Source organism: Porites lutea, chromosome 12 (genome assembly GCF_958299795.1).
Source record: "Porites lutea chromosome 12, jaPorLute2.1, whole genome shotgun sequence".
NCBI lineage: Eukaryota > Metazoa > Cnidaria > Anthozoa > Scleractinia > Poritidae > Porites > Porites lutea.
Window position 1 is genome coordinate 18,481,142 of NC_133212.1, and position 26,463 is coordinate 18,507,604.

Below are 26,463 nucleotides of genomic sequence, written 5' to 3' on the forward strand. Positions count from 1 at the left end.
TAGGGACCGCAACCGGCTTAGCTGCGAAGCCATTCTTGTTTTCTAGATCGCTTAGTAATTCTGTGAACTAAAGACAGAATACTTTCAAGACCTCAGTGAAAGGAATTTCGGGAAAATTTCCACCCACATAGTTTTCTGACTGGCAGGAATTTAGTCACAGCGAAACATATACCTGTAAGAGATTCCACAAACAGTTTCATGGCCTCTGCCAATCCTGCTTGAGTATTGGTAACGCCATCGGGGAACTGTACCATCGACAACCTTTGCTCCGCTGTAGAGTACGGTAAAAACTTGAAGTTCACGCTGGCTGAGTCAAAGAAGGTAACTGCAGCATACTTTTCGTCATACTTGTTTTCGACTGCTACTGCATTTGCACTCTTCATCATATTCTTGATTGCTGCCTTTCCTCTTTTAAATTCGCAGTTACCAACTGACCCGGAACCATCCATGACGATCACGTTATCAATTAAGCTACCCGGCACTTGCCTCTTGACGCGTGTATTCGTCGGGTTTATAAACAAAAAGTTAGTTATAAAATTATCTGCAGTGACTTCGATGGAAGGAACTTTTTGAAACTCTGCAAAAGAAAAACAAGACTAAAAATCAAGAGGACCAAAAAAGAGTCCGAATAACTCTATAGTGAAATTGAAACGACTAAGAGGCAATGAGACTGAATTCATGCGATGGAATTTGCATTAGACTCATATACGACTTACTGTTATATAAAAAAGTTCTCGTTGGAACTCGTTACTGACAAAAACTGTATCATAATGAAGTTGATTTATCAATAAATGGTTATATATAAGAACCAAGAGGGATTTCCAAGGATTTTCCCCAGGGTTTTCCAAGGCTGCGATGCTGAAAACCGCGAGAAGGCCGCGTGGGGACGAGACGTCAGCTGAAGCTAGCACGAATGAAAGTCACAGCGCACGGCCAGGAAAAAAAATGACTTACTCTTATAGAAAGGATCGGTTGGGTCAACAGGCAAATTGGTCACGGGTGCCTGTGTTGGGTGCCATGGAACATGGGCTGAACTCTGCATGTTGTAAAGAAAAACAAGGACGCACACCATGGTGGCAAGTCGAACCGTAAATCCTGACATCTTTGAACTTAGCTCCAAGCTTCCAACTTACTGATGAATCTGAAGAAAGATGTTGAGAGTTTAAAGAGAAGCGAGACATGTTTGTGTTAGGTGATAACTTCTTTTGCAGCTGATCACTCCTGCGAAAGTGTTTTAGCTAATGGGAAACTGACCTGTTACAGTGTTTAGAGCCTTCGCAAAGCATCTTTAATTTGTGCCACTTTCCAGAGTTCTTATCATTCTCATTTTTTTTACCTTTTTGTTTTGCATTAAATCCACTGCTGTTGGCTGGACAGTTTGATACATCAATATAATTAAAGTAAAACTCTGTTTTCCCCCGGGCCTTATGATTCGGTTACAACAAACTCCACGACGGATCCTAAGAATGTTATCGCGAAAACTAAAAGCAGCGCAATCTCATGGAACAGGTTTGAGACACATCAAATACCCCCTAAGGACCCCACCCCACCCCACCCCAACCTCCAACCCCAAACCGTCAGCTCTAATAGCTCTAACGTACCTTTAAATAAAACTGTTTCTCTCGACTGTTAATAAAAATACGATTTGTTTACACAACTTCTGGTTGTATGTACTCACTGTCTGCGATTTCAGTCAGATGTGGCTTGAGTGACGAGGGAATTACTTTCGCAACGAAAGCAGGAAGTTTTTATACCCCAGTGGCATCACGTACGTTTTTATTTTCACCGCTTTACACTTGTACTCAGAGTCCTTACATCAAGAATGCGCTTTAATAAGCAGATATTTAATCTCCCTCTTTGCCGCCTGTTGAAAACCGTTGGTTATGGAGGGCTTTGCGGTCCGCATGTGATATTAACTCGTCGTTTTTAAACAATTGCAGCGAATGGATCTCTTGTATTATTTACATACTTTGAGGACTTCACGGAGCCCACAAGAGGAAAGGCTGATGAGCGGAGATGAAGTTGGATGATTTTACACATGTATAATATTATTTTGAAAGCCAAACAAGGAAGCATGACTGGACCGGATCTATGTTTTGAGAAATACCTTTACAGGTCAAAATTACGAAAGGGTAAATCTGTGGCCAAGCCCAGTAACTGGACAGGCCAAAAAAAAGATAAATTCAGAAGACCCATAATCTTGAATTTTCTTACTTGACATTTCTCTCTCACTGGTGATTTTCAAGCTTGACAGTCCTTTAGTAAAACATGAATCAACATATCAATCTTAGAAATGAAACAGCAATGGGTGGATACTAACATGAAAGCTACTGTGCAGTACTTCCCAGAGGTTCGATGTCGTACTGTTCATTATGCTGTACAAGGTAGCTTAGGTTTTAATTTGGGTTTCTAGATGAAATGATTTGTTCAAATGAAAGCTACTGAAGATGATGTGATGTGATGTGATGTGATGTGATGTCACAATGACGTATTTCATGACGAAAACGCGCCACAGCACCACAAATACTAAGTATAGTAGAAAAAACTACAATTTTGATTTTGCTCAACCTTGTCCTTGCTCCTGTGCCAATACTTTTATTTTTCTCGCGTTTGAAATACCCCTAATTTTGACCATATATGGTCATTTGGCGGTAAATTTGATTTTCTTTAATTAGCTGTAACTTCACGCCATTGTATCCGATTGAGATGGGGTTTTCACTATAAATATTCTTTTTGTGTAGCAAAAATGTCTGTAACGTTTTGAACACTGCTTTTCAAATTTTTAATATTGATTCTAATAATAGTTGTCACTTATGACGTCATATTTTCAAGAAACGTCAAAAAAAACTTTTAACAATGGTAAAAATTTACAGCAAACCTTTCTCTAATTAAGATGTTCTAACGTCTTGCTTCATTTGGAACATAAACTATACTCCTCTGTGAGCCAAAAATTGAATTTAAGAGGTTGCAGGAGGAAAGGCCCTATCAACCCACCATCGTGTACTTGTCTTTTTGGTTAAAATGTTTGTAACGTTTGAGCCTGCCGATGCTGATACTGTCTGTGGTGATGTTCTGTGCGTTCTTTTTTATTCGTGAAAGAAGTTTTTAAGTGGGTTCAAAAGCGGGAAGTCTTTGTGGCTCAGTAACATGACGTCCGTTTTTATTGCTATTATTATAGACCCAGAGTCCTTACAGCAAAAAAATGCGCATTAATCCATCAGATATTCGATTTGTCTTTTTAATTTGCCGCCTGCTACATACCGTAGATTATAGAGGGTTTGGCGGTTCACATGTCAGGCATTAATCCAGTGTTTTTCAACAAGTGGTAGTGAGTAGATCACTTGTATGTGAATTGCCTTTTTTTGTTTGTTTGTTTCGCGAGTGGTACGCCATATGACGGGATAAGGCTTTGTCCCTCGTGGCCAAACAGCCTCGAACTAGACCGAAAGAGAAGAAATTACAAGACTATAGATGACTTATGATCTTAAAGTTTGTCATGTAAGTTTCACGCGAGTGATAGAAACAATCGAGAAAAGCTGACGACAGTTTCTCCGGCTCGTCGGCGGCTCATTTTCAAGTTTTCAAGTTTTTTACCATTCAAAGAAAAGCTCTGAGCAGTACCTTCCTGTGGTATTGTTTTAGAAGAAGCTGTACATACTAGTTCTGCATGCTTTCGAGTGGTATCACGTAAATTATTATTCTTTCAAAATACATCACCATTTCTGGTTGGCTCCAATTCCCCGGCAAATTCTTCATAACCAACTGGCGCTTACCATATTCCTAATACTTTAAACACCATCTTTATTGTTACAAGTCACCAAGTACACACATATAATACACGAAATGCTAATAACTATCGACCATACTTTCTGTAGAACAAACATTAAACAGTTCACAATCCTCCATCTTGGACCTAAACTATGTGTTAACCAATAAAAATGCAAGCAATGAAGATTGTGATAACATCTGGCTGTTAAAGTAACAACCGTTAATGAAAGATGATTTTAAGCGTATATACGTAGCAAGCAATTGTAATAACCTTTTTAAGTGATCTTCCCGAGGTTAAAAGGCATTTAAAAATGGTATGCAGGTAAGAAATAAAACGTGGAAAGTGAAAGGCAATAAACGCAGTAAAATATAAAAATACTTGGCTTGTATAATGACACAATATTCCATAAAACGTTTCCCTTTTTTAACGTTAAAACACCTTTTCATCTGCGCTAGAAACTCAAATTGGCGACAAAATCGTGGAGATATTGTATTCAAATAGGGTAAACCATCCACACCCCTCCCCTGTCCCCTGGGGTGTTTATTATTTTCTATAGGTAGCTCAAACAGTGGCACAACATTGTATGGAGGGGGTGGGGAAGGAAAAGCGTTATTTTCCCCTTTTGAATTCAATAAAACGTCAGAGAGTCCCTTTAGGGCAAAGTATCTCAACTAATTTTGTCGCCCATTTTTGCTTGGCACAAGTTCTTGGTCCCAACTCTCGTGTTTGCTTTCACAATCCCACTGGATTTACATATTTTTTGTTTCTGAAATTATATTAATAGCTACAATTGACTACCATGCGCCCAAGTGAACGCTTTGACAGCGTCCTGTTTGTTGAGGTGAGGTGACGTGCACAAAAAGTGATATAAGTTGTCAATATAGATGGTTAGATTTGATTTATCTCTTCAAGCTACTAATGATATTTCTTATTTACAACTGCGATGAGATAATTGAGTAGCACGCTAAATCCATGAAGCAAAGAAAGAGAAACAATGGCACACAAGGTTAGTTTGTAAAACGGATTCGACAGGTCGGAAAATGAGATAGTACTGTACTGGAGTCTATGTTATGAGTATGCTTAATTGCTATCCCTGTACACGTCTGTATGTAGACTCTTAATAAAAACAATCAACGAAAAGCCACATGTCTGGTTTTCATTAATTCCAGAGTTTGTAACACCATGCACATAGTACCTTTCTACTTTCCCGTAGGACACATCAAAGATTCCAACCCCCTTACCCCGGACTGTCGGCTCTAACATACCTTTACAGATCCGTTTCTCACGACTGTAAAAAAAATACAATTTGTTTACACAACTTCTGATTGTATGTACTCACTGTCCAGCAGTCTGCGATTTCAATCAAATTGGGCTTGAATAACGAAGGAAATTACTTTCTCAACGAAAGCAGGAAGTTTTTCTGCCCCAGTTTGACATCACGTACGCTTTTATTTTCATCACTTTTCACTCAGAGTCCTTACATCAAGAATACGCTTTAATAAGCAGATATTTAATCTCCCTCTTTGCCGCCTGCTGAAAACCGTTGGTTATGGAGGGCTTTGCGGTCCGCATGTGATATTAACTCGTCGTTTTTAAACAATTGCAGCGAATGGATCTCTTGTATGATTTACATACTTTGAGGACTTCACGGAGCCCACAAGAGGAAAGGCTGATGAGAGGAGATGAAGTTGGATGATTTCACACATGTATAATATTATTTTGAAAACCAAAAAGGAAGCATGACTGGACCGGATCTATGTAGTGAGAAAAATTACCTTTGCAGGTCAAAATTGAGGAAGGATGAATGTGTGTACCTTGGGGCAAGCCCTGTAACTGGACAGGAGAAGAAGAGAAGAATTATAAGACCCACAATCTTGAATTTTCTCACTTGCAATTTCTCGTGCGCTGGTGATTTTCAAGTTCGACAGTCCTTTAGTTAAACATAAACGATGATATCAATCTAAGAAATGAAACAGCAATGGGTGGATATAAGATATTTCTTAACTTTAGAGTCCCTTGTAATCTTAAAGTGTGACCATTCAACTGAAAGCTACTCTGCATTACTTCCCTGAGTGTGATACTGTTCGTTATGCTGTACAAGGTGGCCCTGGGTTTGTAGATGAAATGATTTTTTTCAAATGAAAGCTACTATGAGCAGTACTTTTCGGTGGTACTGTTTATAATGCTCACATAGTGGTTCTACCTTTTGAGTCTGTGGATGAAATCTTTATGTGTGATGATCCGAATTCGAATTCAAATGAGGGCTTTACAAAACTTTACTTTTCTTTGCCTTTCTTTTCTACTTATCTTCTCGGTTAAAATGTTTGTAACTGTTGAGGTTATCGATGCTTGTACTGTCTGTGGTGATGTTCTGCGCGTTCTTTTTTATCCGTGAAAGAAGTTTTTAAGTGGGTTCAAAATCAGGAAGTCTTTGTGGCTCAGTGACAAAAAAAAATGTGCATTAATCAGCAGATATGCGATTTCCCTTTTTCATTTGCTGCCTGCTACATATTGTAGATTATGGACAGGGGCACCCAACGACAATTTTCGGAAGAATATCTGTTCGGAAGACGATATGAGATCTAGAATTTTCGAAACATTTGTTGTGAAACTTCTTGCTTGCCTGCCTCTCCTAGGATTTTCGAACATCCAAAACATGGTATATTTGCCTATTTTTAACGGCTTTTTACCCTAAAAAGGTCACCTAGAATTTTCGGAAACCTTTTTTCTGGCTGAAATTTTCGAAAGGGTAAGTGTTGATCCCTATAACTTTCGGAAAACTAGACTTTCAGCTAGGAAATCCGAACAGATGAAAAATTTTTTAGGGGATAAAAATATGCCTATATCTACCGTTTAAATACTAAAATACGTTTAACAATGCTATGTTTAAGTGGTTTTGAACCATATTCTCGTTGGGTGCCCCTGTATGGAGGGTTTGGCGGTTGACATCTTAGGTATTGACACAGTGTTTTTCAACAAGCGGCAGCGAGAAGATCACTTGTATGCCTTTTTTGTTTATTTGTTTCGAGAGTGGTACGCCTTATGAAGGGATGAGGCTTTTTCCCTCGTGGCCAAAAAGCCTCGAACTAGACCGAAAGAGAAGAAGCTATAAGACTGTAGATGACTTATTATCGTAAAGTTTGTCATGCAAGTTTCACGCGAGTAATCAGAAAAACTATTGAGAAAAGCTGATAACAGTTTCTACGGCTCGTCGGCGGGTTCAAGTTTTCAAGGTTTTCACCGGCCATTCAAAGAAAAGCTACTGAGCAGTACTTTCGTGTGGTATTGTTTCGGAAAATGCTGTACATACTAATTTTGCATGTGAATTATTATTCTTTCAAAATACTTCGCCGTTTCTGATCACCATTGTTCATAGCTCTAAGTAAAGGTTTGTCTGCAAAACTAGAGTCAACCAACGCATTTGCTCTTAGGACTCTTCTTAATTACTCTAAATCGACTGCTTATGAAGAGCTACTTAAAACTGTACATATCAAAAGCTTGGAACATCAACGCATAGAACAAGCACTGATACTCGTATACAACAGCATTTATAACCAGGCACCGAACTACATTCGGGAAATGTTTTTACTGCGAAGCAATGGTTACAGCCTACAGGGCCATCTTGAGGTTGTTCTTCCTAGACCGACCTCATCTTATATGCAACATTCTTTCACGTACCAGGCTGGCAAACAATGGAACAATCTACCAGACAAAATTAGGATGTTCGAGTACCTCTCTATCTTTAGGAAAAACTTACAAAACATACAGTTGTCTTCATCATATGACTGCAACTGTGTATTTTGTAAATAGACAATCTGATTACCAATATTTTCTCTTTTTAAATTATTATTGTTTTTTAGTTGATTTAATTTCTCTATTTCTTATTTTTATTTATCACTTGTACATGTAGATTATGTAAATTCTCACGTTGTAATTTTTATGGCACATTTGCATTTCAACGAGCTATAGCTCATATGCGATATGTGGTTAAATAAAATTACTTACTTACTTACTTACTGGTTCCAATCTCACGGCAAATTCTTCATAACCAACTGACGCTTACCATATTCCTAATACGTTTAATACCGTCTTTGTTACTAATCGCCAAGTACACATTTAATCACTCGAAATGCTAATAACTGTAGAACAAACATTTAACAGTTCAAAACCCTCCATCTTGGATCTAAGCTATGGAACTCCCTTCCCCACAATCTTACTCAACTAACAAGTTACTCTTTAGTTCCAATACTTCATTAAAAGGATACCTTATCGAGAGAGAGTGAATTACACTCGCCTGACCATGATATGGTAGCTTACACTAAATCATAATTAAATGCGAGGAGCCCATTTTCTACAAGCTATTTAGCTTTTATTGGGCTTCCTCGCCACTCTATCTGTCAAAAAAGTTAAGTCACTTTAATAATTCTACATTTAATGATGAACTATTATTGTAGCTTTTCCTGCCCTGTAAGTTTGAAATCTTAGTATTTTTTTCTTTTTCTTTCTGTAATATTTGTTCTTTGTGGCAAAATGTATAAAAAAATAAAAAATAAATAAATAAATAAATGTTTGTAAAATATCCCTCGAGTGACTCGATTTTCTTAGAAAAATCATGTCACGAGTGGGATGTTCGGAGTATACCACGAGAAAGCGATTGCATAACTAATGCTTTATATCCTATGTCACTCAACAGCATGACGTAAAATTAAGAAACCTCGACATCACGGTCAAACTCGAAGCGAGTCTCTTTTAATACTACTTACAATACCCAAATCTTGACAATGAATATAGGCACCTGTCAGTTCGAATTACACAGCTTTGATCAAAACATTCCAGGTTTCGAGAATATTTCATTCTAAACAAGGGGCGAATCCAGGATTTTTTTTAGGAGGGGGTGCACTCGTCTCTTGCTCTACTTCAACACCAATAAACCACTTTTTTTTTTTTGCAGAATACCAGTTGCATAGAAAACCGCAGGTCATCTCAGGGGGGGCGGGGGGGGGGTGCGCACCCCCTGCACCCTCCCCCTAGATCCGCCCCTGTAAACCATATGAAAAGATCTGATGAGAAGTTGGATTTTTTCGCTATTTCTCATTCACTTTTTACATAGAATTCGTCAGCACAGAATTTAATTGTCGGCCAATTTCTGTAATCGTCCATCGTTCTGCTAGTGATGAGCTAGCCGTTAATTCACTCGTCTTGCTTGTTTGTGGGCTGAGTTGACTTATTCCCCCAATGAGGGAGAAGGAGTTTCTGGCAAATTGCTTCCAATCAAAGATTTGTGAATTATAAACCCGTGTCTGGCAAACTCTCCAAGTGTTTATATATTTAACAATTAATGAATGAGGCTGAGTATCTTGTGAAGAGTAATGGAGATCGAGGACTGGGTGGTATCCGTCGAGGCCGTAGGCCGTAGATCTCCATACGAAAGCCGAATTCAATAATTGTTTTATTCTAAAACATGGTTACCTCCATCGATGATCGTTCATCTTCGATCTCCGGTGCACGTTCAGGGTTGTTCAGCTCCGCAAATATTCTCCAAAGGGCAGTTGTCTTCTTGCTGTTCTTGCCATGTTTTTAGCTATTATTCGCCTAGTTCTTTCTCTTGGAATGAGTGAAATGTCCGCCATTTTTGTTTTCACAACCAAAACAACTCAACCTCGTCCCCAGGTCTTCTCGGTTAACGGTGCATTAACCTGCAAGGTAGCTGCACTTTTGACGTTATCGGTTGATTTATCGCAAAATTCTTCCAAATTTGGTCATCAGTAGCTGTTTGTCGTGAATTATGCGTGTGCTTTTGGCCAATCAGAATTGGGGAATTATTTTGAATGAATATTAAACACAGTTATACCCACCTTATAACTTCATCTGCGCTTGACGAGTGTCTTTTTGTCCAAAACTTTCAAAACAGCTGCTCCACAGAATGCCACTTATAACACAACGCAAAAGAGTATGGAAGTGTGACTGTACAATATATGACACAAAATCAACCAACTCATAATAAAGTAACCGGTCCCTTCGGGGATTTTCTGTTTTACGTCATCTAACCATCTCGTACTTGCGGGCGCCAACTGAATACCCGATGATTCCATGCGGCCCCTGTTCAAGCAAATTGAAGTTTTTTTTTTCCCGGTATATTGACTGTATATTTCAGCTGAGTACTTTTCTATATATGCGCGCGAGCTACTAGGATGCCCTCTCGGGGTTTCGCCTTCTGGGTGGAATCCCTACAGCACACTCGGCTAAATTTTAAATCCAGTTTTTTAGACCATTTTTTTATTAAAGTTTTGATTTATATAAATAAGACTGTGAGTGGTCGCTTACGAGAAGTTTTCGTTAAAGTCTAAGTCACAGTTCAAACAGGGTTTCACAAATTAATGTGGCCATAACCAGAGCTGGTCACCTACGAGAGTGATCGCAATGAGAGCTTCGACTGTATTACCTATAAATTGATTTACACACCATAACACATGCAAAACATTTCTTTAGGTGTTGCTGAATTGATCGGCACCTTAGAAGTCATTGTTGGACGCTTATCTTATAAATTCGCCACGATTTTCTGAAGTTTAATTTTCACATTTCACTGCCCAGGTTAGGTTATGTTTCTTAGGAAACCTTAAACTTTCGGATTCGAAAATGTGATAGAGGGAGGAATCACAAAAATCCTCACTTCCTTTCATTGGCGTCGTTGCACCACTACGACATGGAACTTCCTAATTTCACGAGCCCGCTTTATGGAGTAAGGTCACACAACACAATTATTGTCACTTTCTTTTTCTAAACTTAGATAACGATAGATACGGTGCCAGGGAAAATTTTACCAAGATTTGCCAAAATAAATGAAATTGAATAAGATCGGTGAAGTTTGAAATAGTGCGAAAAGACTTTTAAGTGACCTTTTCGTTTTGTTGTCATCCAAAAATTTTGCTACCATGGCAACGTGACGTATCGTCTTCTCTCTATAGCTATCCAATATACTGATGTTAGCATACCCATACCCCAAGCACAGAAATTATAATATAAACAATGGTTAAATGAAACCACAACGTACGTACATCTTGTTTTTCCCTTTTTTAATTTGAGAATAATGCTTACGAAAGTTGTGATTGCCGTCCATTATGAATCCCCGATACAACTCTTGACTGAAGGGTCATTTCCCAGCTCCTCCCCACCCTTACAAAGTTGCAAAGTGGTTAGATAAAGCGGAACACAAAAAATAACATCACTGACAAGATTTATTTCGTTAGTTAAGCGAAACTTTCTCCTTACATACTTTAAAAGAAAACATTGATTGCCTTAACTCCTTTTATAATTAAGATCGTTAAATTTTTAAGCAAGGAAAACTAATACGATTAAGAGACGGCTGGGTTCGGAGGCTATAAGGCCACAAGTTCCTGTTTAGCAAGGAGAGGGTTCCGGGCTTAAACTGATGTATTCCCCCGAGGAAGCAAGTTTGGTTACAACCAGTTGACTGAATTCCCACAACTGATGGTAGCTGTTTACTCTGAAAAGGTAATCATCTGGGTCAGGACTGCAACTGCTCCCGGCGACCTGTACCATCTCGCCGATACGAGGAATGTAAGATCCCACAGCAAATACGTAAATATGGACTCCCAATTCCTTCAATCTGTCGACGTTGTGTTTGGTCAAGTGCGGAGTGACACTTGATGGGCCGTCAGTGATAAGTAAAACATTCTTACGATCGGCAAAACGTCCACCTGGAACAAATAAAACATGCGATTTATTAGAGAGGCATTCATGGAAGTATATCCTCCGCGTTGTTAGGTAACTAAACGTTGTAGCTATAATACCCGGAAGCCTAGCTTGTTGGCACACGTTTTTCTTTTCTTTCCTTTTTTTTCTCAAAAATTTGGCTGGTGCCCTAGCAACCACAACCGCCCTAGCTGCGAAGCTACTCTTCTTTTCTAGATCGCTTAGTAATTCTGTGAACTGAAGATAGAAGTATACTTTCAAGACCTTAGTGAAAGGAATTTCGGGAAAATTTCCACATAGTTTTCTGACTGGCGGTATTTTAGTCACAACGAAACATATACCTGTAAGAGATTCCACAAACAGTTTCATGGCCTCTGCCAATCCTGCTTGAGTATTGGTGGAGCCAGAGGGGAACTGTATCATCGACAACTTTTGCTCCGCTGTAGAGTACGGTAAAAACTTGAAGTTCACTCTGGCAGAAGTGGAGAAGGTAACTGCAGCATACTTTTCGTCATACTTGTTTTTGATCGCTACTGCATTTGCACTCTTCATCATATTCTTGATTGCTGCCTTTCCTCTTTTAAATTCGCAGACACCAACTGACCCGGAACCATCCATGACGATCACATTATCAATAAGAAGGGTCCCCGCTTGGCTCTTGCCGCGTGTATTCGTCGGGTTTGTAAACAAAAAGTTAGTCAGAAATTTATTTGCAGTGACTTCGATAGAGGGAACTTTTTGAAACTCTGTAAAAGAAAAACAAGACTAAAAATCAAGAGGACCAAGAAACAGTTCCGGATAACTTTACAGTGAATTTGAAACAACGAAAAGGCAACGCGACTGAATTCATTCGATGGAATTTGCATTGGACTCACACACGACTTACTGTTATATAAAAAAGTTCTCGTTGGGACTCGTTACTGACAAAAACAGTATCGTAATTAAGTTGATTTATCAATAAATGGTTTGATATAAGAACCAAGAGGGTTTTCCAAGGATTTTCCCCAGGGTTTTCCAAGGCCGCGATATTGAAAACCGCGAGAAGGCCGTGGTGGGGACGAGACGTCAGCTGAAGCTAGCACGAATGAAAGTCACGACGCACGGCCTGGAAAAAAATGACTTACTCTCATAGAAAGGATCGTTTGGGTCAACAGGCAAATTGGTCACGGCTGCCTTTGTTGGGTGCCAAGCATGGGCTGAACTCTGCATGTTGTAAAGAAAAACAAGGACGAACACCATGGTGGCAAGTCGAACCGTAAATCCCAACATCTTCAGTGACCTTAGCTCCACGCTTCCAGCTTACTGATGAATCTGAAGAAAGTGGTTGTGCTTTTAAAGAGAAACGAGACATGTTTGTGTTAGATGATAACTTCTTTTGCAGCTGATCACTCCTACGAACGTGTTTTAGCTTATGAGGAACTAACCTGTTACAGTGTTTAGAGCGTTCGCGAAGCATCTTCAATTACTGCTACTTCTCAGTGTTCGTATCGTTCTCATTTTTTTTTTCTTTGTTGTTTACCTTTTTTGTTTTGCATTAAATCCACTGCTGTTGGCTAGACAGTTTGATACATCAATATAATTAAAGTAAAACTCGGTTTTTCCTCAGGCCTTATGATTCGCTAACAAAAAAATCCACGACGGATCTAAAAATGTTATTGCGAAAAGCAGCGCAATCTCATGGAACAGGAGTACCCAGCGACTTTTTTCTGTAACATAACTGTTCGAAGGAGCAAATATTGCCTAGATGTTTCTAAAGCTTGAGAAAAGCTAAAACTTTCTGGATAACCGTTCCATTCGTCTAAAATATTCGGACATTTTCTAATAGCTCAACTACGATTTTCGGAGGTAGTTGTGTTAGTCACATTTTAATACCAAGATATTGCCATTGTTGTTAAAAAAAAGGTCTCCTAAATCTTTGGATGTAAAGACAAAAACGTCCCCTAAATCTTTCTAATGAAAGCAAGGCTCCTTCATGTCCTCGCACTTTCGACCGAACCCATAAGGGTAGCCAAAACTTTCAGATAAGACGAAAAAGCCACCTAAAACTTTCGTGACCACCAAATTTTGCGTAAGACATCCGAACAGATAAATAGTTTTTAGGGCAACTCCAAATTAACCAAACGGGCTTCTAAAGCACAGAGAAAACCATTTGAGACACTTCTGGCGTATTTGAAAACATTGGGTCATTGGGTGCCCCCGATGGAAGATTATTTCTGCCAATATTCGCAGCTAAGAGGCTCTATTTTCTGTTCAGCTAAAAAGAGCTCGTGTTCCACAGAAAAATTTATGCCTTTTTTACATTACATGCGTGCGCTCCGTCATTGACTATGCTGCGCCAGTTTTCCATCACGCGCTACCAGCCTACCTTTCGCAAGAATTAGAACGTGTTCAGAAAAGAGCAATGCGAATCATATGTCCTGGTATAGAATATCAGCGAGCTTTAGCGATTGTGAGTTTACCAATGGTTGCGGAGCATCACCACAACATTTGCACGCGCACCTTTGAAAGCATAATGAGCGACCCGAACCGCAAGTTAAGAAAGCTGTTGCCGCCTCTTTATAAGAGCAATTTAAGAACAGTTTTTCATGGCCTCAGGCATAATTATAAATAATTTTTAGGTTTCTTATACGTTTTAAGTCTTAGCTATTACAATTATTGCTCATTTTTACAATTATTAGTATAAATTATTACCATTGTGTAAATACGCAATTCAGCTTATGCTGCAATGTATTTAATAAAGTACCTATCTATCTATCTATCTGAACCGCTTACCTGTTTTCAGCATCCCAGCTACACTTGAGTGAAAAGCACTGCTAGTTGTTTAAGTTTAAGTTTAAGTCATTCATCGAGCATCAACTTGACGTATTTTAGAAACCAAATATCATTTTAAAAGATCTTTCGTTTCTTATGTTAATACAGCTTTATCTAAAGGAACAATTTGTCAGAAATAGTCACGAAGCGTTTTAATACTGAACATAAACTATGAGTACTGTTTTAACAGCCGCCGTCTTTCTGGAACGTTAACACCTGCATCTTTTTTCAATGTTGTTTTCCGCGCTCATCCCCCACGAGGTTTTTCTTCACCTGGAACTCCCACTGGTTTTTCTCTCTCCTCAAAAAACCAACATTTCTAAATTCCATTACGATCCAGAAGTGATGGACGAAGGACCTCTTGAGATAGCGTAGAGTGACCAACTAGTGAATGAAGAGACTATGAAGAAAAAATAACGTAGAGCCAGAACTGATTTATACCCTGTTTTATACGCGTAAAAAAAATTGCTATCAACAAATATTAATTTCGGTAAAGTATGTTAAAATAACTCGAGTTGTTAGTTCAAGTGTCATTTTCCTTGGCACTCAGAGTAGCTGCTTAAAGCCATCCTTATGTACTCAAAAAGAAATAAAAACTATAAACCAACAAGGTTGTATCGTGCAAAGAAGAAAAGCTCACTCATCTAGGCAACTACGTACTCAACACGAGACAACCATGGGCACCCAGTGACCGAATGTTTTGCAATATGGGAGAAGTGTCTCAATGGTTTTCTCTATGCTTTAGAAGCCTGTTTGGTTAATTTAGAGTGGCACTAAAAATTGCTTATCTGTTCAAATGTCTTAGGGGAACTTTGGTCGTTTCGAAAGCTTAGTGGCTTTTCGTCTCATCCGAAATTTTCATCCACCCTGATGGGACTCGGTCAAAAGTTCAAAGACACGGAGTTGTTGTACTTCATTAGAAGATTCTTGGGAAAGTTTTGTCTACAAACTGAACATTTCAGGGGGCGTTTTTTAGCAATAATGGCGATATCTTGGTAATAAAATGTGAAAAACAACACCCTCCGAAAATCGTAGGTAAGTTCCTGAGTAAAAAACTCGAACCGAATATCTTAAACAAACAGAACGGTTATCCAGACATGTTAAGCCTTTCTCAACCTTTAGAAACTTTTAGCCAATATTTTCTCCCCCGAAGAGTTATTTTACAGAAAACGTCGTTGGGTGCCCCTGAAAAATCAAACTTCTCAAAATAAAAAGTTTTCGCTAATTGTTCCCATACGTTGTTGTGATATCACTTATTATTATCCGAGGGTCTCAATGGGGTTAACCGATAGGCGTAAAACGGCCAAAAATTTAGTCGATAGCCGTAAAAATTGAAGAATTTTAACCGTTAGCCGTAAAAAAGGGAAAAAATAGTTAACCGTAAAAGAAAGTGTTCCCTAGACTTGCTACTTTTAAGGATGGTACTTAACTCACTTATGGTTGCGTTTTTTATTTCCCGGCTTGTGTGACTCCTTACGCACGTTAGGCGAAGCGCCTTAGCCAAGACCTAGGCTCCATTTCCGGTGCTCTCTCGGGGAACTAATTTTTTCTATAGCGAAAGTGTGGCTTCTTGCTGGGGATTAATATTTGCAGTTTTTCCGGAGCTAGTGAAATAACACGCAGAGATGTCACTGTTTGTAAAACACGTTGCCGATAAACAACATTTCCCTGTTTCTCTCTGACGCTACGGTAGACATTGCCATGCCTAGTCCCTGTACGTCGTCTTCCCACGCAATCTCGGTCAAGGCATTTCGGTGGCGAACTCGCTCGGACCACGTGACCCGAAACGCATTAGCCGCGCGGAATAATGCAGCCTACAGACAAGGCAACGGAAGACAGTCTTTCCGTACAGTCCTTCGCTATCATTAAAAACACTGGACACGGGAATTTTTTTATTGGCCGTTTTCACACTAGAGCTAGAAATGGATCATCCGTCTGAGACTAGCCTGTGTACAGTCGCGTCCGCCCCACAAACACCCCTTCTCCGATTTTTTCTGAGAGGAGGGGGAGGCTGTCCACAGGCTATCTGGAACGCATAATCCCATCTTCAAAAGTCAGGCGGATTGTTCATTCAAAATTAAAACTATTCCATTTTCAAATTAAGACGTATTGCCCATCTGACGCGAATCATCAAACGGATAACCTATCTCACACGAATAATCCTTGTCTAGTGTGAAAACGGACATTTCTGTTGAATGTCGCGCCGCGGCCTTGAGTTGGGCGTTCGCGTGTCTGCTTTTGCTTTTTCACAAAGATTATTTTTAAATTGACTATTGACATTTCTAAGTGTAAAATAATATTAGAAGTGGAATACTTTATAAAAAGTATGATCTATCAAATGTCAAAATTTTTCAAAAGAACAGCTTATTTCATCCCGAGATGATCCGAAGACCGTTATTCAAAAAATACAGGTTATTAATATTTAACTTTTTGAAACAAAAGAAGTTAATTTTTAACTTTTCGTTAACCGTAACTGAAAAAACTTAACCGATAGCCGTAAAAGAGCCAAAATTTTAGCCGATAACCGTAAAAGCCACCACCCCATTGAGACCCTCTTATCCAAAACGACTGACTATGAAGATAAATGCAATTTATTCCCGAAATCCATCAAACACGGGACGATTTAATGTCACAAAGTTGACGCAAAATATTGTGATCAATTGTTTCGTAGCTCTTCAGTGATATAAACCTTTAAAACTTCTTAAACAAAGTCATTTGGTGGAAGAGCCTGACCTCATTTAACAGCGAGGGGGAATTCCCGTTGTACATGTTTGAGTTTAGTTTTATCCTTGGTTCAAATTTTAACTAAGGCTATGTTCACACCATACCGAATATCTTTTTGTGCCGGTACACAACTGGAACAAGTCGCTCACACACAGCAAACATCGACAACATCCTGCCGGAGCGATTGGTCGAGAGAGTTTGGAGAAATAATCCGAATCCCAGTCATGAATACTTATATTTCTACTTATCCACTTCCGTCACTGTCTGAATACCTGTTCACACTGCACCAAAGTGTGGTACAGAACCTATCCGATATGTGACGCTCCACTTTCGAGATTGGCACGGCGCAGCTTCGCTCCGTTACAAAAATGGCGGCAAAATCACTGTTATTACGTGTAAACAGAGTCCCTATCCGGTATGATTTTCGCGCCGGTGCAATGGAGAGGAGAGGTGTGACGTCAAGTTACCATGGTAGCACTATTTCTGGATGACAACAAAACCAACGACGATGGCGACGGCGAGGAGAACGGCAAAAAGAGAATGTTTATAATAACAAACGACAACTTTGCACGTGCATCACGCTATTTTGTACATTTCTTTGCCTTCGTTGCACCACTACGACATAGAACTTCCTAATTTCACGAGCCCGCTTTAATCATGGAGTAGGTGAACACAACACAATTATTGTCACTTTCTTTTTCTAAATTTAGATAACAATAGATACGGTCCCAGGAAAAATTTTACCAAGATTTGCCAAATTAAATGAAATTGAATAAGATCGGTGAAGTTTGAAATAGTGCGAATAGACTTTTAAGTGACCTTTTCGGTTTGTTGAAATCCAAAAATTTTGCTACCATGGCAACATGACGTAACGATTTCTCTCTATAGCTATCTGATATACTGATGTAAACATACTCATACCCCAAGCACAGAAATTATAATATAAACTATGGCTAAATGAAACCACAACGTACGTACATCTTGCTTTTCCATTTTTTAATTTGAGAATAATGCTTACGAAAGTTGTGATTGCCGTCCATTATGAATCTCCAATCTCTCCCCTCTTGACTTAAGGGTCGTTTCCCGGCTCCTCCCCACCCATACAAAGTTGCAAAGTGGTTAGATAAAGAACACAGAAAATACTAACATCACTGACAAAGTTTATTTCGTTAGATAAGCGAACCTTTCTCCTTACATACTTTAAAATACATCATTGATTGCCTTAACTCCTGTTAAGATTGTTAAATTTTTAAGCAAGCAAAACTAATACCCCGATTAAGAGACGGCTGTGTTCGCAGGCTATAAGGCCACAAGTTCCTGTCTAGCAAGGAGAGGGTGCCGGGCTTAAACTGATGTATTTCCCCGTGGAAGCAAGTTTGGTTACAACCAGTTTAGTGAATTCCCACAACTGATGGTAGCCCTTTATTCTGAAAAGGAAATCATCTGGCTTAGTACTGTACTTGCTTCCGGCAAGCTGTACCATCTCGCCGATACCATCAATGTAAGATCCGACAGCAAATACGTAGATATGGACTCCCAATGCCTTCAATTTGTCGGCGTTGGGTTTGGTCAAGTGCGTATCGACATTTGATCGGCCGTCAGTGATAAGTAAAACATTCTTACGATCGGCAAAACGTCCACCTGGAACAAATAAAACATGCGATTTATTAGAGAGGCATTCATGGAGGTATATCCTTCGCGTTGTTAGGTAACTAAAAGTTGTGGCTATACATGTCCACCGTTTGTAATCTCCCAGATTCTGGGAGACACGTGACCAGCGTTTTCCAGGGTCTCTCTCTCCTCGCTCCGTAGGGCGGGTAGGAGAGAACCCTGGGAACGGGGTTGCCGGAAGCCTAGCCTGTTGACACGCGTTTTTCTTTCCTTTTTTTTCTCAACAATTTAGATCGTACCCTAGGAACCACAACCGGCTTAGCTGCAAAGCCACTCTTGTTTTCTAGATCGCTTAGTAATTCTGTGAACTGCAGACAGAATTATACTTTAGAGGCCTCAGTGAAAGGAATTTCGGGAAAATTTCCACATAGTTTTCTGACTGGCGGGAATTTAGTCACAGCGAAACATATACCTGTAAGAGATTCCACAAACAGTTTCATGGCCTCTGCCAATCCTGCTTGAGTATTGGTGGCGCCACCGGGGAACTGTACCATCGTCAACCTTTGCTCCGCTGTAGAGTACGGTAAAAACTTGAAGTTCACGCTGGCTGAGGTGGCAAAGGTAACTGCAGCATACTTTTCGTCATACTTGTTTTCGACTGCTACTGCATTTGCACTCTTCATCATATTCTTGATTGCTGCCTTTCCTCTTTGAAATTCGCAGTTACCAACTGACCCGGAACCATCCATGACGATCACGTTATCAATTAAGGTACCCGGCGCTTGCCTCTTGACGCGTGTATTCGTCGGGTTTATAAACAAAAAGTTAGTTATAAAATTATCTGCAGTGACTTCAATGGAAGGAACTTTTTGAAACTCTGCAAAAGAAAAACAAGACTAAAAATCAAGAGGACCAAAAAACAGTCCGGTTGACTTTATAGTGAATTTGAAACGACTAAGAGGCTATGCGGCTGAATTCATGCGATGGAAATTGCATTGGACTCATATACGACTTACTGTTATATAAAAAGGTTCTCGTTGGAACTCGATCGTTACTGACAAAAACTGTATCATAATGAATTTGATTTATCAATAAATGGTTATATATAAGAACCAAGAGGGATTTCCAAGGATTTTCCCCAGGGTTTTCAAAGGCTGTGATATTGAAAACCGCGAGAAGGCCGCGTGGGGACGAGACGTCAGCTGAAGCTAGCACGAATGAAAGCCACAACGCACGGCCAGGAAAAAAATGACTTACTCTCATAGAAAGGATCGGTTGGGTCAACAGGCAGATTGGTCACGGGTGCCTGTGTTGGGTGCCATGGAACATGGGCTGAACTCTGCATGTCGTAAAGAAAAACAAGGACGTACACCATGGTGGCAAGTCGACCCGTAAATCCTGACATCTTTGAACTTAGCTTCAAGCTTCCAACTTACTGATGAATCTGAAGAAAGATGTTGAGCGTTTAAAGAGAAGCGAGACATGTTTGTGTTAGGTGATAACTTCTTTTGCAGCTGATCACTCCTGCGAAAGTGTTTTAGCTTATGAGGAACTGACCTGTTGCAGTGTTTAGAGTCTTCGCGAAGCATCTTTAATTTCTGCCACTTTCCAGAGTTCCTATCATTCTCATTTTTATTTTATTTTTTTTTTCACCTTTTTGTTTTGCATTAAATCCACTGCTGTTGGCTGGACAGTTTGATACATCAATATGATTAAAGTAAAACTCGGCTTTCCCCCGGGCCTTATGATTCGCTTACAACAATTAACCTTCACGACGGATCCTAAAAATGTTATCGCGAAAACGAAAAGCAGCGCTTTCCCTGCGACTTATTTCTGTAAAATGACTGTTCGAAGGAGCAAATATTGCCTAGAAATTTCTAAAGCTTGTAAAAAGCTAAAACTTTGTGGATAACCGTTCCATTTGTCTAAAATATTCGGACATTTTCTAATAGCTTAACTACGATTTTCTGAGGTTGTGTTAGTCCCATTTTAATACCAAGATATTGCCATTGTTGTTAAAAAAAGGTCTCCTAAAACTTTCGATGTAAAGACAAACGTCCCCTAAAAGTTTCTAATGAAAACAAGGCTACTTCATGTGGTCGTACTTTCGACCAAACCATCAGAGGGTAGCTAACCTTTTCAGATGAGACGAAAAAGCCACTGACCGGGGAATAAAACTTTCGTGACGACCAAAGTTCGCCTAAGACATCCGAACAGATAAATAGTTTTTAGGGCAACTCCAAATTATTCAAACAGGCTTCCAGAGCACAGAGAAAACCATTTGAGACACTTCTGGCGTATTTGAAAACATTGGGTCGTTGGGTGCCCCTGATGGAAGATTATTTCTGCCTGAACCGCTTACCTGTTTTCAGCAACCCAGCTACATTGACTGAAAAACACCGTCTGCTAGTTGTTTAAGTTTAAGTTTAAGTCATTCATTGAGCATCAACTTGACGTATTTTAGAAACCAAATGTAATTAAAAGATCTTTCATTTCTTGTGTTAATACAGCTTTTTATTACATAAATACTGATGAAATACCAGGATTTTTCCTTTTACTAAAAAAACACATCTTCATCGCGCGCAGTGAAGATATTATTTTTATCTTTCAAGTGTGAGGATATTGGTGTCGCCATGGTTACTAACATTAATTTTGACGTTTTGGAACAGAAAATCATAAGTATTATTGTCTTTATTTCTCCTTTATAACTTTATATCCAAGTTTCATAACATTTTTGTGACAGGCATTTTGCGATAGGTGACCACTTTAGTTGCACTATTTTGCTTTTTCGAAAATAAATAAAAAAAGTTGTGTTTTATGTAGGAATTTCATCAGCATCTATAAAATAAACAGAATATCACATGGCCGCTTAGGGATACGAATTTTATCTTCGAGTGCTGAAAGTATCTCTCACGAGTTAGCCTGCGTAGCATGGCGGTTTTGGTTGGGCGCGCTAAGTAATAAAGGCGGGGAGGGCAGAGAAACCGCGAGGAGATTGGGGCGGGAGCAACTTGAAAATTTTTCTCGCGCTTCGCGCGCGAATTTCGCGGCTACGCCGCTCCTGCGCCCCGCTCGACAAAACCGCCATGCTACGCAGGCTACTCACGAGTGAGCGAAGCGAACGGGTGAGAGATACTTTCAGCACTCGAAGATAAAATTCGTATCCCTAAGCGGCCATGTAATATTCTCTATATCTAAAGGGACAATTTGTCAGAAATAGCGATCACGAAACGTTTTAATAATGAACATAATTAACATATGGGTATTGTTTTTAATAACAGCCGCCGTTTGTCTGGAACGTTAACACTTGCTTCAGTGTTGGTTCTCACCCATCCCCCGCGAGGTTTTTCTTCACTGGGAACTCTGGTTTAACCAATATTTCCAAATTCTAATACGATCCAGAAATGATAGACGAAGGACCACTTCATATAGCGCAGAGTGAACAACTGAAGTCTGTAGTGAATGAAGAAAACGTACATAGGACGTTTGACAAGAAAATAACATATTAGAGCAATGTTTAAATCTTATCTGCACGCAGTTCAAATAAATGACTGAATTTCATTAGTGTATTTCTTTCAAACAGAGGACGTGATAAACCAACAAGGCTGTATTGCAAAGAAGAAAAGCTCACTCATCTAGGCAACTACGTACTCAACACGAGAAAATCAAGGGCACCCAGTGACCGAATTTTTTGAAAATATGAGAGAAGTGTCTCAATGGTTTTCTCTATGCTTTAAAGGCCTGTTTGGTTAATTTAGAGTTGCACTAAAAACTTCTTATCTGTTCAAATGTCTTAGGGGAACTTTGGTCTTCTCGAAAGCTTTAGGTGGCTTTTTCGTCTCATCTAAAGTTTTCAGCCACGCTGATTGCATGGGGCTCGGTCAAAAGTTCAAATACATGGAGTTGTTGTACTTCATTAGAAGATTCTAGGGGACGTTTTGTCACTCTATAAACCGAACATCTCAGGGGACGTTTTTTAACAATAATCGCAATATCCTGTTAATAAAATGTGAAAAACACAACCCTCCGAAAATCGTTGGTAAGTTCCTGAGTGGAAAAACTCGATCCGAATATCTTAAACAAATAGAACGGTTATCCAGAAATGTTACGCCTTTCTCAACCTTTGTAAACTTTTAGGCAATATTTGCTCCCTCGAACAATTATGTTACAGAAAATAGTCGTTGGGTGCCCCTGGAAAATCAAACTTCTCAAAATAAAAAGTCTCCGCTAATTTTTCTCATACGTTGTTGTGATATCACTTATTATTATCCAAAACGACTGGCTATGAAGATGCGTGCAATTTATTCCCAAAATCCATCAAACACGGAACTAATATCACAAAGTTGAAGCAAAATATTGTGATCAATTGTTTCGTAGCTCTTCAGTGATATAGCCCTTTAAAACTTCTTAAACAAAGTGATTTGATGGAAGATTTTAAGGATTTAAAAACGATCGAAAAGTCTTCATCACATCAGTTTCCAAATTGAATTACACGTCCCAGTCTTTCAATCTTTGGAATTTTTTAAAAATCATTAAAGACTGAGTAGGCGGAAAATATCAGGTTGCACCCTCTCAAATCTGTATATGCACCCACCACATCCTATTTCTGTTTTTTCCTTCTTTGCATTCAGCTGAGTTCTTTCACAAAGTTTATCGGCAAGCTCTTGTGAAATTACTCGTGGCGTTTTTGTTTAAAGATTTGTTCCGAAACAACAGAAAGCAAGCCTTTATTTCAGGGAAGCTTGCACAAAACTTTAAGAGAACTTTGTCTAAAGTAAATTAACACACAATTGTATGCAAGCGATCTCGAAGATTGTTTTATATTCAATTACGAGTTCACCGCTCAGATAAAGAAACATCTTGTACTGATCGGAACCGTTGTGGAAGTGCAATTTACAGGCGAATTCATATCGATTTAAACCAAGAGCTCAGCAACGAAGAATATCTTGAGCCTAAAACCACTCGAGTGTTTATGTCATTCTATGCAAAGACACAAAAAAAGTTTTCTATTGCTTAAGTATTGCTTTTTTAGAAAAATAGTGTTACTTTGTCGTTTACAAGCAAGTTATTTGTAAACGTTACGTTTCACAGTGCATAAGAAGGAATAAGAAAGACAGAATGGCAGGCTTATTCTCGTCAAGATGGCTTGACCAATTTTTAGCATGATCTTGCTCCTACTTTTATAAACCATTGAGAATATAAAGAACTTAGAAAGGCCATTTTTGGCATTGTTAATTTAGGTGTTCTCTGATCGACTCAGTTGCTTTAAAACTGATGTTAAAGTCGCGTTTCTCTCACAGAATGATTCGCTAACAACAACGCCAAGAATCTGAAATGTTATTGTGAAAAGCGGCGCAAATCTCCTAAAGTTGACCTAGATTCATGATCATCTCTGCCTGAACCACTTACCTGTTTTCTTGTTTTAATTTCAGATCTCACTTCTTTTTTTAACGCCTGATGAAGAAGAGGCCTCTCACAGCTGACTACTACACCTGACTGAAAAACACTGCAAGTTGTTTGATTAAGTCATTCATCCAGAAACCTGTTATAATGAAGATCTTTCAACTCTTGTGCCAATATACCTTTTTCCAAAATGACAATATGTCAGAAATATAGAGTATGAGTTTTGTTTTAAGAGCCCGTTATCTTGAATGTTAACACCACTTGTCTTTCAGGTACATGCATGTAATATATCAAGCATGAGACGCAGTCTTTGACAAGGAGTAGTATGGAAAACCACTCAAACGTGACTGGGTGGCAAGAGTTGTTTTTCTCATACAAATCCTTCTAATTTTCGGCTGCCGTTGCAATCGCTACTTTTGAGATATAGGGCTGAAAATTTATAGGTTACCTACTTTTAATATGCTCTTTCAGCTCGTGCAAACACAATTTTTCAAAAGCGAACTGTTTTCGTGTTTACCGAAAGACGATCACGTGATCAACTGATGCAAAAGGCCTATTTCTTCGTCCTCACGCCGTTCGGAATTGCGTAAAAGTGGGATCAAGTTCCCTGCTAGATGAAAGAGCTTTATTTCTGGCATGCTTTTTACCAGGAGTTTTTACCTTGTACGAGTCGTTCGCCTGGCAAACACTCACGTCGCTACGACGACTTACGTTCGCACGTATTGCGTGCCTATTGCAACTTCGAATCGAAACAAACGATCTCGAGTACTCTATTTGGGCGACGCCCAAATAATGAGTTTCCTAGTTTAATTACTAAAAAGGTTGAAATGTCCATTTAAAGGATAAGTGTTTTCCAAGGGACATTAACTTTGGCAGCCAAGATGTCTTGCTCTCAAAACGCACGCTGTTAATATTTATCTTTCTAAATGGGAAGCTTATTAGCAAATTGGTTATTTATCACGTTTCATTTTTAAACCTTAACACGTGGAATGGTGTAGAACCTTAAAAACCTATTGATCGGATATTTATCGAACTTTCATTGAATTTCAATATATCTTTAAAATCGGGGAGATTAGTCCTGTGACATTACCCCATCGTTTACTTTGAATCTCCTGATTCAAACACAAAAAAGAAAGCATATGTGTATCGAAGGCGTGTGGAAATAATCATTTGGTTGATCTACCGGGAGAGCTTATCAATATAAATCACTGTAATTGGGTCGTGCGGTAAACCACGGCCTAGTGCCTCTCGCAACGCACACAGAATGAACAGCTACTGCAAAAATTACCGGCAAAGCGAAAATAGACCTATTTATTTTTCCAAGCGACTTCAATGGAACGCCTATTCTTTGTGCAAATTGAAGACAAGAAACGACAAATTCAATCTGAAAAAGAGACTAGGTATTTAGAATAGAAAGCAGTAGTTGAAGCCGCAACTGAATCTTTAGGAATAATGGTTTATATCCGAATGAGGAAACCACAAGCGAACTCCATTTAACGAAATTAAAGTCAGAGTTACTGCGATAAACAGAAACGGAAGAAGGAATAAGAAAGACAGAATGGCAGGCTTATTCTAGTCAAGATGGCTTGACCAAATTTTAGCATGATCGTGATCATACTGATATAGAAAAAGATAAGCATCGCTCTATCAATGGTCTTGACTTAAGAGGAAAATTGTTCGTGTTCTCAGTTGTAGCAAGAGTAATATCACTTGGCTCGATCAATTCAATCTGAAAAACAAACTAGATATTTAGAGTAGAAAGCAATAGTTGAAGCCGCAACCGAATCTTTAGGAATAACAGTTTTTATCCGAATGTGGAAACCACAAGCGAACTCCATTTAACAAAATTAAAGTCAGAGTTATGCATCAGTCAATTCCACCTGCGCCCAGCCCTCCCCTCGCGGCCCACTGCGGGACATTTGCCCGCCATGTCAGTCCCGGGTGTGGGGTATTTGCAAATTTTGCACTGCTCGGGGGCCGGGCATTTGCCAACCCCGGGGCCATTCCCAAGCTTTTAAGACGCACGCGGTTTCCTATGAGAATACAACTACACAGTAGGTTTTATACTGGAAAAAAAGCAGACTGGCTCATCTGTCAAGGACAGGAATAAATTGAAGAGGGTTCTAAAGGCGTGTTCTCGATTTTATGCATGCCTTTCTTCCTTGCTTATCAAGCCAGAATTACATAGCGAAAATAGGAGCTATCGATGTGAATCAACGTTTTTTAGTTAATGAATCAAATTTCTGTTGATATTATTTAAAGAACATCCTTTCATATTTCTAAAACTATTAATAACATATAAGTTAAAAGCGCTCTATTAATTTTAATGTCAATAATTTTATATCAATACTAAAACCATAAACTGGAGCATGTCGTCGCGGCGTGAAGTCTTAATTAGAATCCTAGCGCTATTACAAGAACATTACAAGGGA

At 39.2% G+C, this 26,463-nt stretch overlaps 2 protein-coding genes across 3 annotated transcripts; both read right to left on the minus strand.

Annotated features, from left to right (window-relative positions):
• Positions 1-901: 901 nt before the first annotated feature.
• LOC140922113 (collagen alpha-1(VI) chain-like) lies at positions 902-24,656 on the minus strand. 2 transcript variants are annotated; one of them, XM_073372132.1, is made up of 4 exons: positions 24,038-24,556; positions 19,886-20,072; positions 19,101-19,505; positions 18,161-18,658 (listed from the first exon to the last, which is right to left on the minus strand). In XM_073372132.1, exons 2-4 carry the CDS (start codon positions 20,031-20,033, stop codon positions 18,339-18,341), a joined length of 873 nt encoding a protein of 290 aa, XP_073228233.1. In that variant the 5' UTR covers positions 20,034-20,072; positions 24,038-24,556; the 3' UTR covers positions 18,161-18,338. The 2 variants fall into 2 exon arrangements, 1 of the variants encoding a protein (XP_073228233.1); XR_012164076.1 differs by lacking the exons at positions 18,161-18,658; positions 19,101-19,505; positions 19,886-20,072 and adding an exon at positions 902-1,141 and having other exon boundaries at positions 24,038-24,656.
• Positions 11,087-12,760, minus strand: LOC140921395 (collagen alpha-1(VI) chain-like). Its single transcript, XM_073371393.1, has 3 exons — positions 12,607-12,760; positions 11,824-12,228; positions 11,087-11,487 (listed from the first exon to the last, which is right to left on the minus strand). The coding sequence occupies exons 1-3, from the start codon at positions 12,749-12,751 to the stop codon at positions 11,168-11,170; spliced, it is 870 nt and encodes a 289-aa protein (XP_073227494.1). The 5' UTR covers positions 12,752-12,760; the 3' UTR covers positions 11,087-11,167.
• Positions 24,657-26,463: the final 1,807 nt, after the last annotated feature.

Excerpts from the sequence above, each read along its gene's own strand:
- LOC140922113 (XM_073372132.1), bottom strand. The coding sequence starts at position 20,033 with ATGTCAGGATTTACGGGTCGACTTGCCACCATGGTGTACGTCCTTGTT. Across the intron at positions 19,506-19,885 it reads AACCGATCCTTTCTATGAGA|AGTTTCAAAAAGTTCCTTCC; the intron begins GTAAGTCATTTT and ends TTTCTTTTGCAG. Across the intron at positions 18,659-19,100 it reads GTTTGTGGAATCTCTTACAG|GTGGACGTTTTGCCGATCGT; the intron begins GTATATGTTTCG and ends TATTTGTTCCAG.
- LOC140921395 (XM_073371393.1), bottom strand. The coding sequence starts at position 12,751 with ATGTTGGGATTTACGGTTCGACTTGCCACCATGGTGTTCGTCCTTGTT. Across the intron at positions 12,229-12,606 it reads AAACGATCCTTTCTATGAGA|AGTTTCAAAAAGTTCCCTCT; the intron begins GTAAGTCATTTT and ends TTTCTTTTACAG. Across the intron at positions 11,488-11,823 it reads GTTTGTGGAATCTCTTACAG|GTGGACGTTTTGCCGATCGT; the intron begins GTATATGTTTCG and ends TATTTGTTCCAG.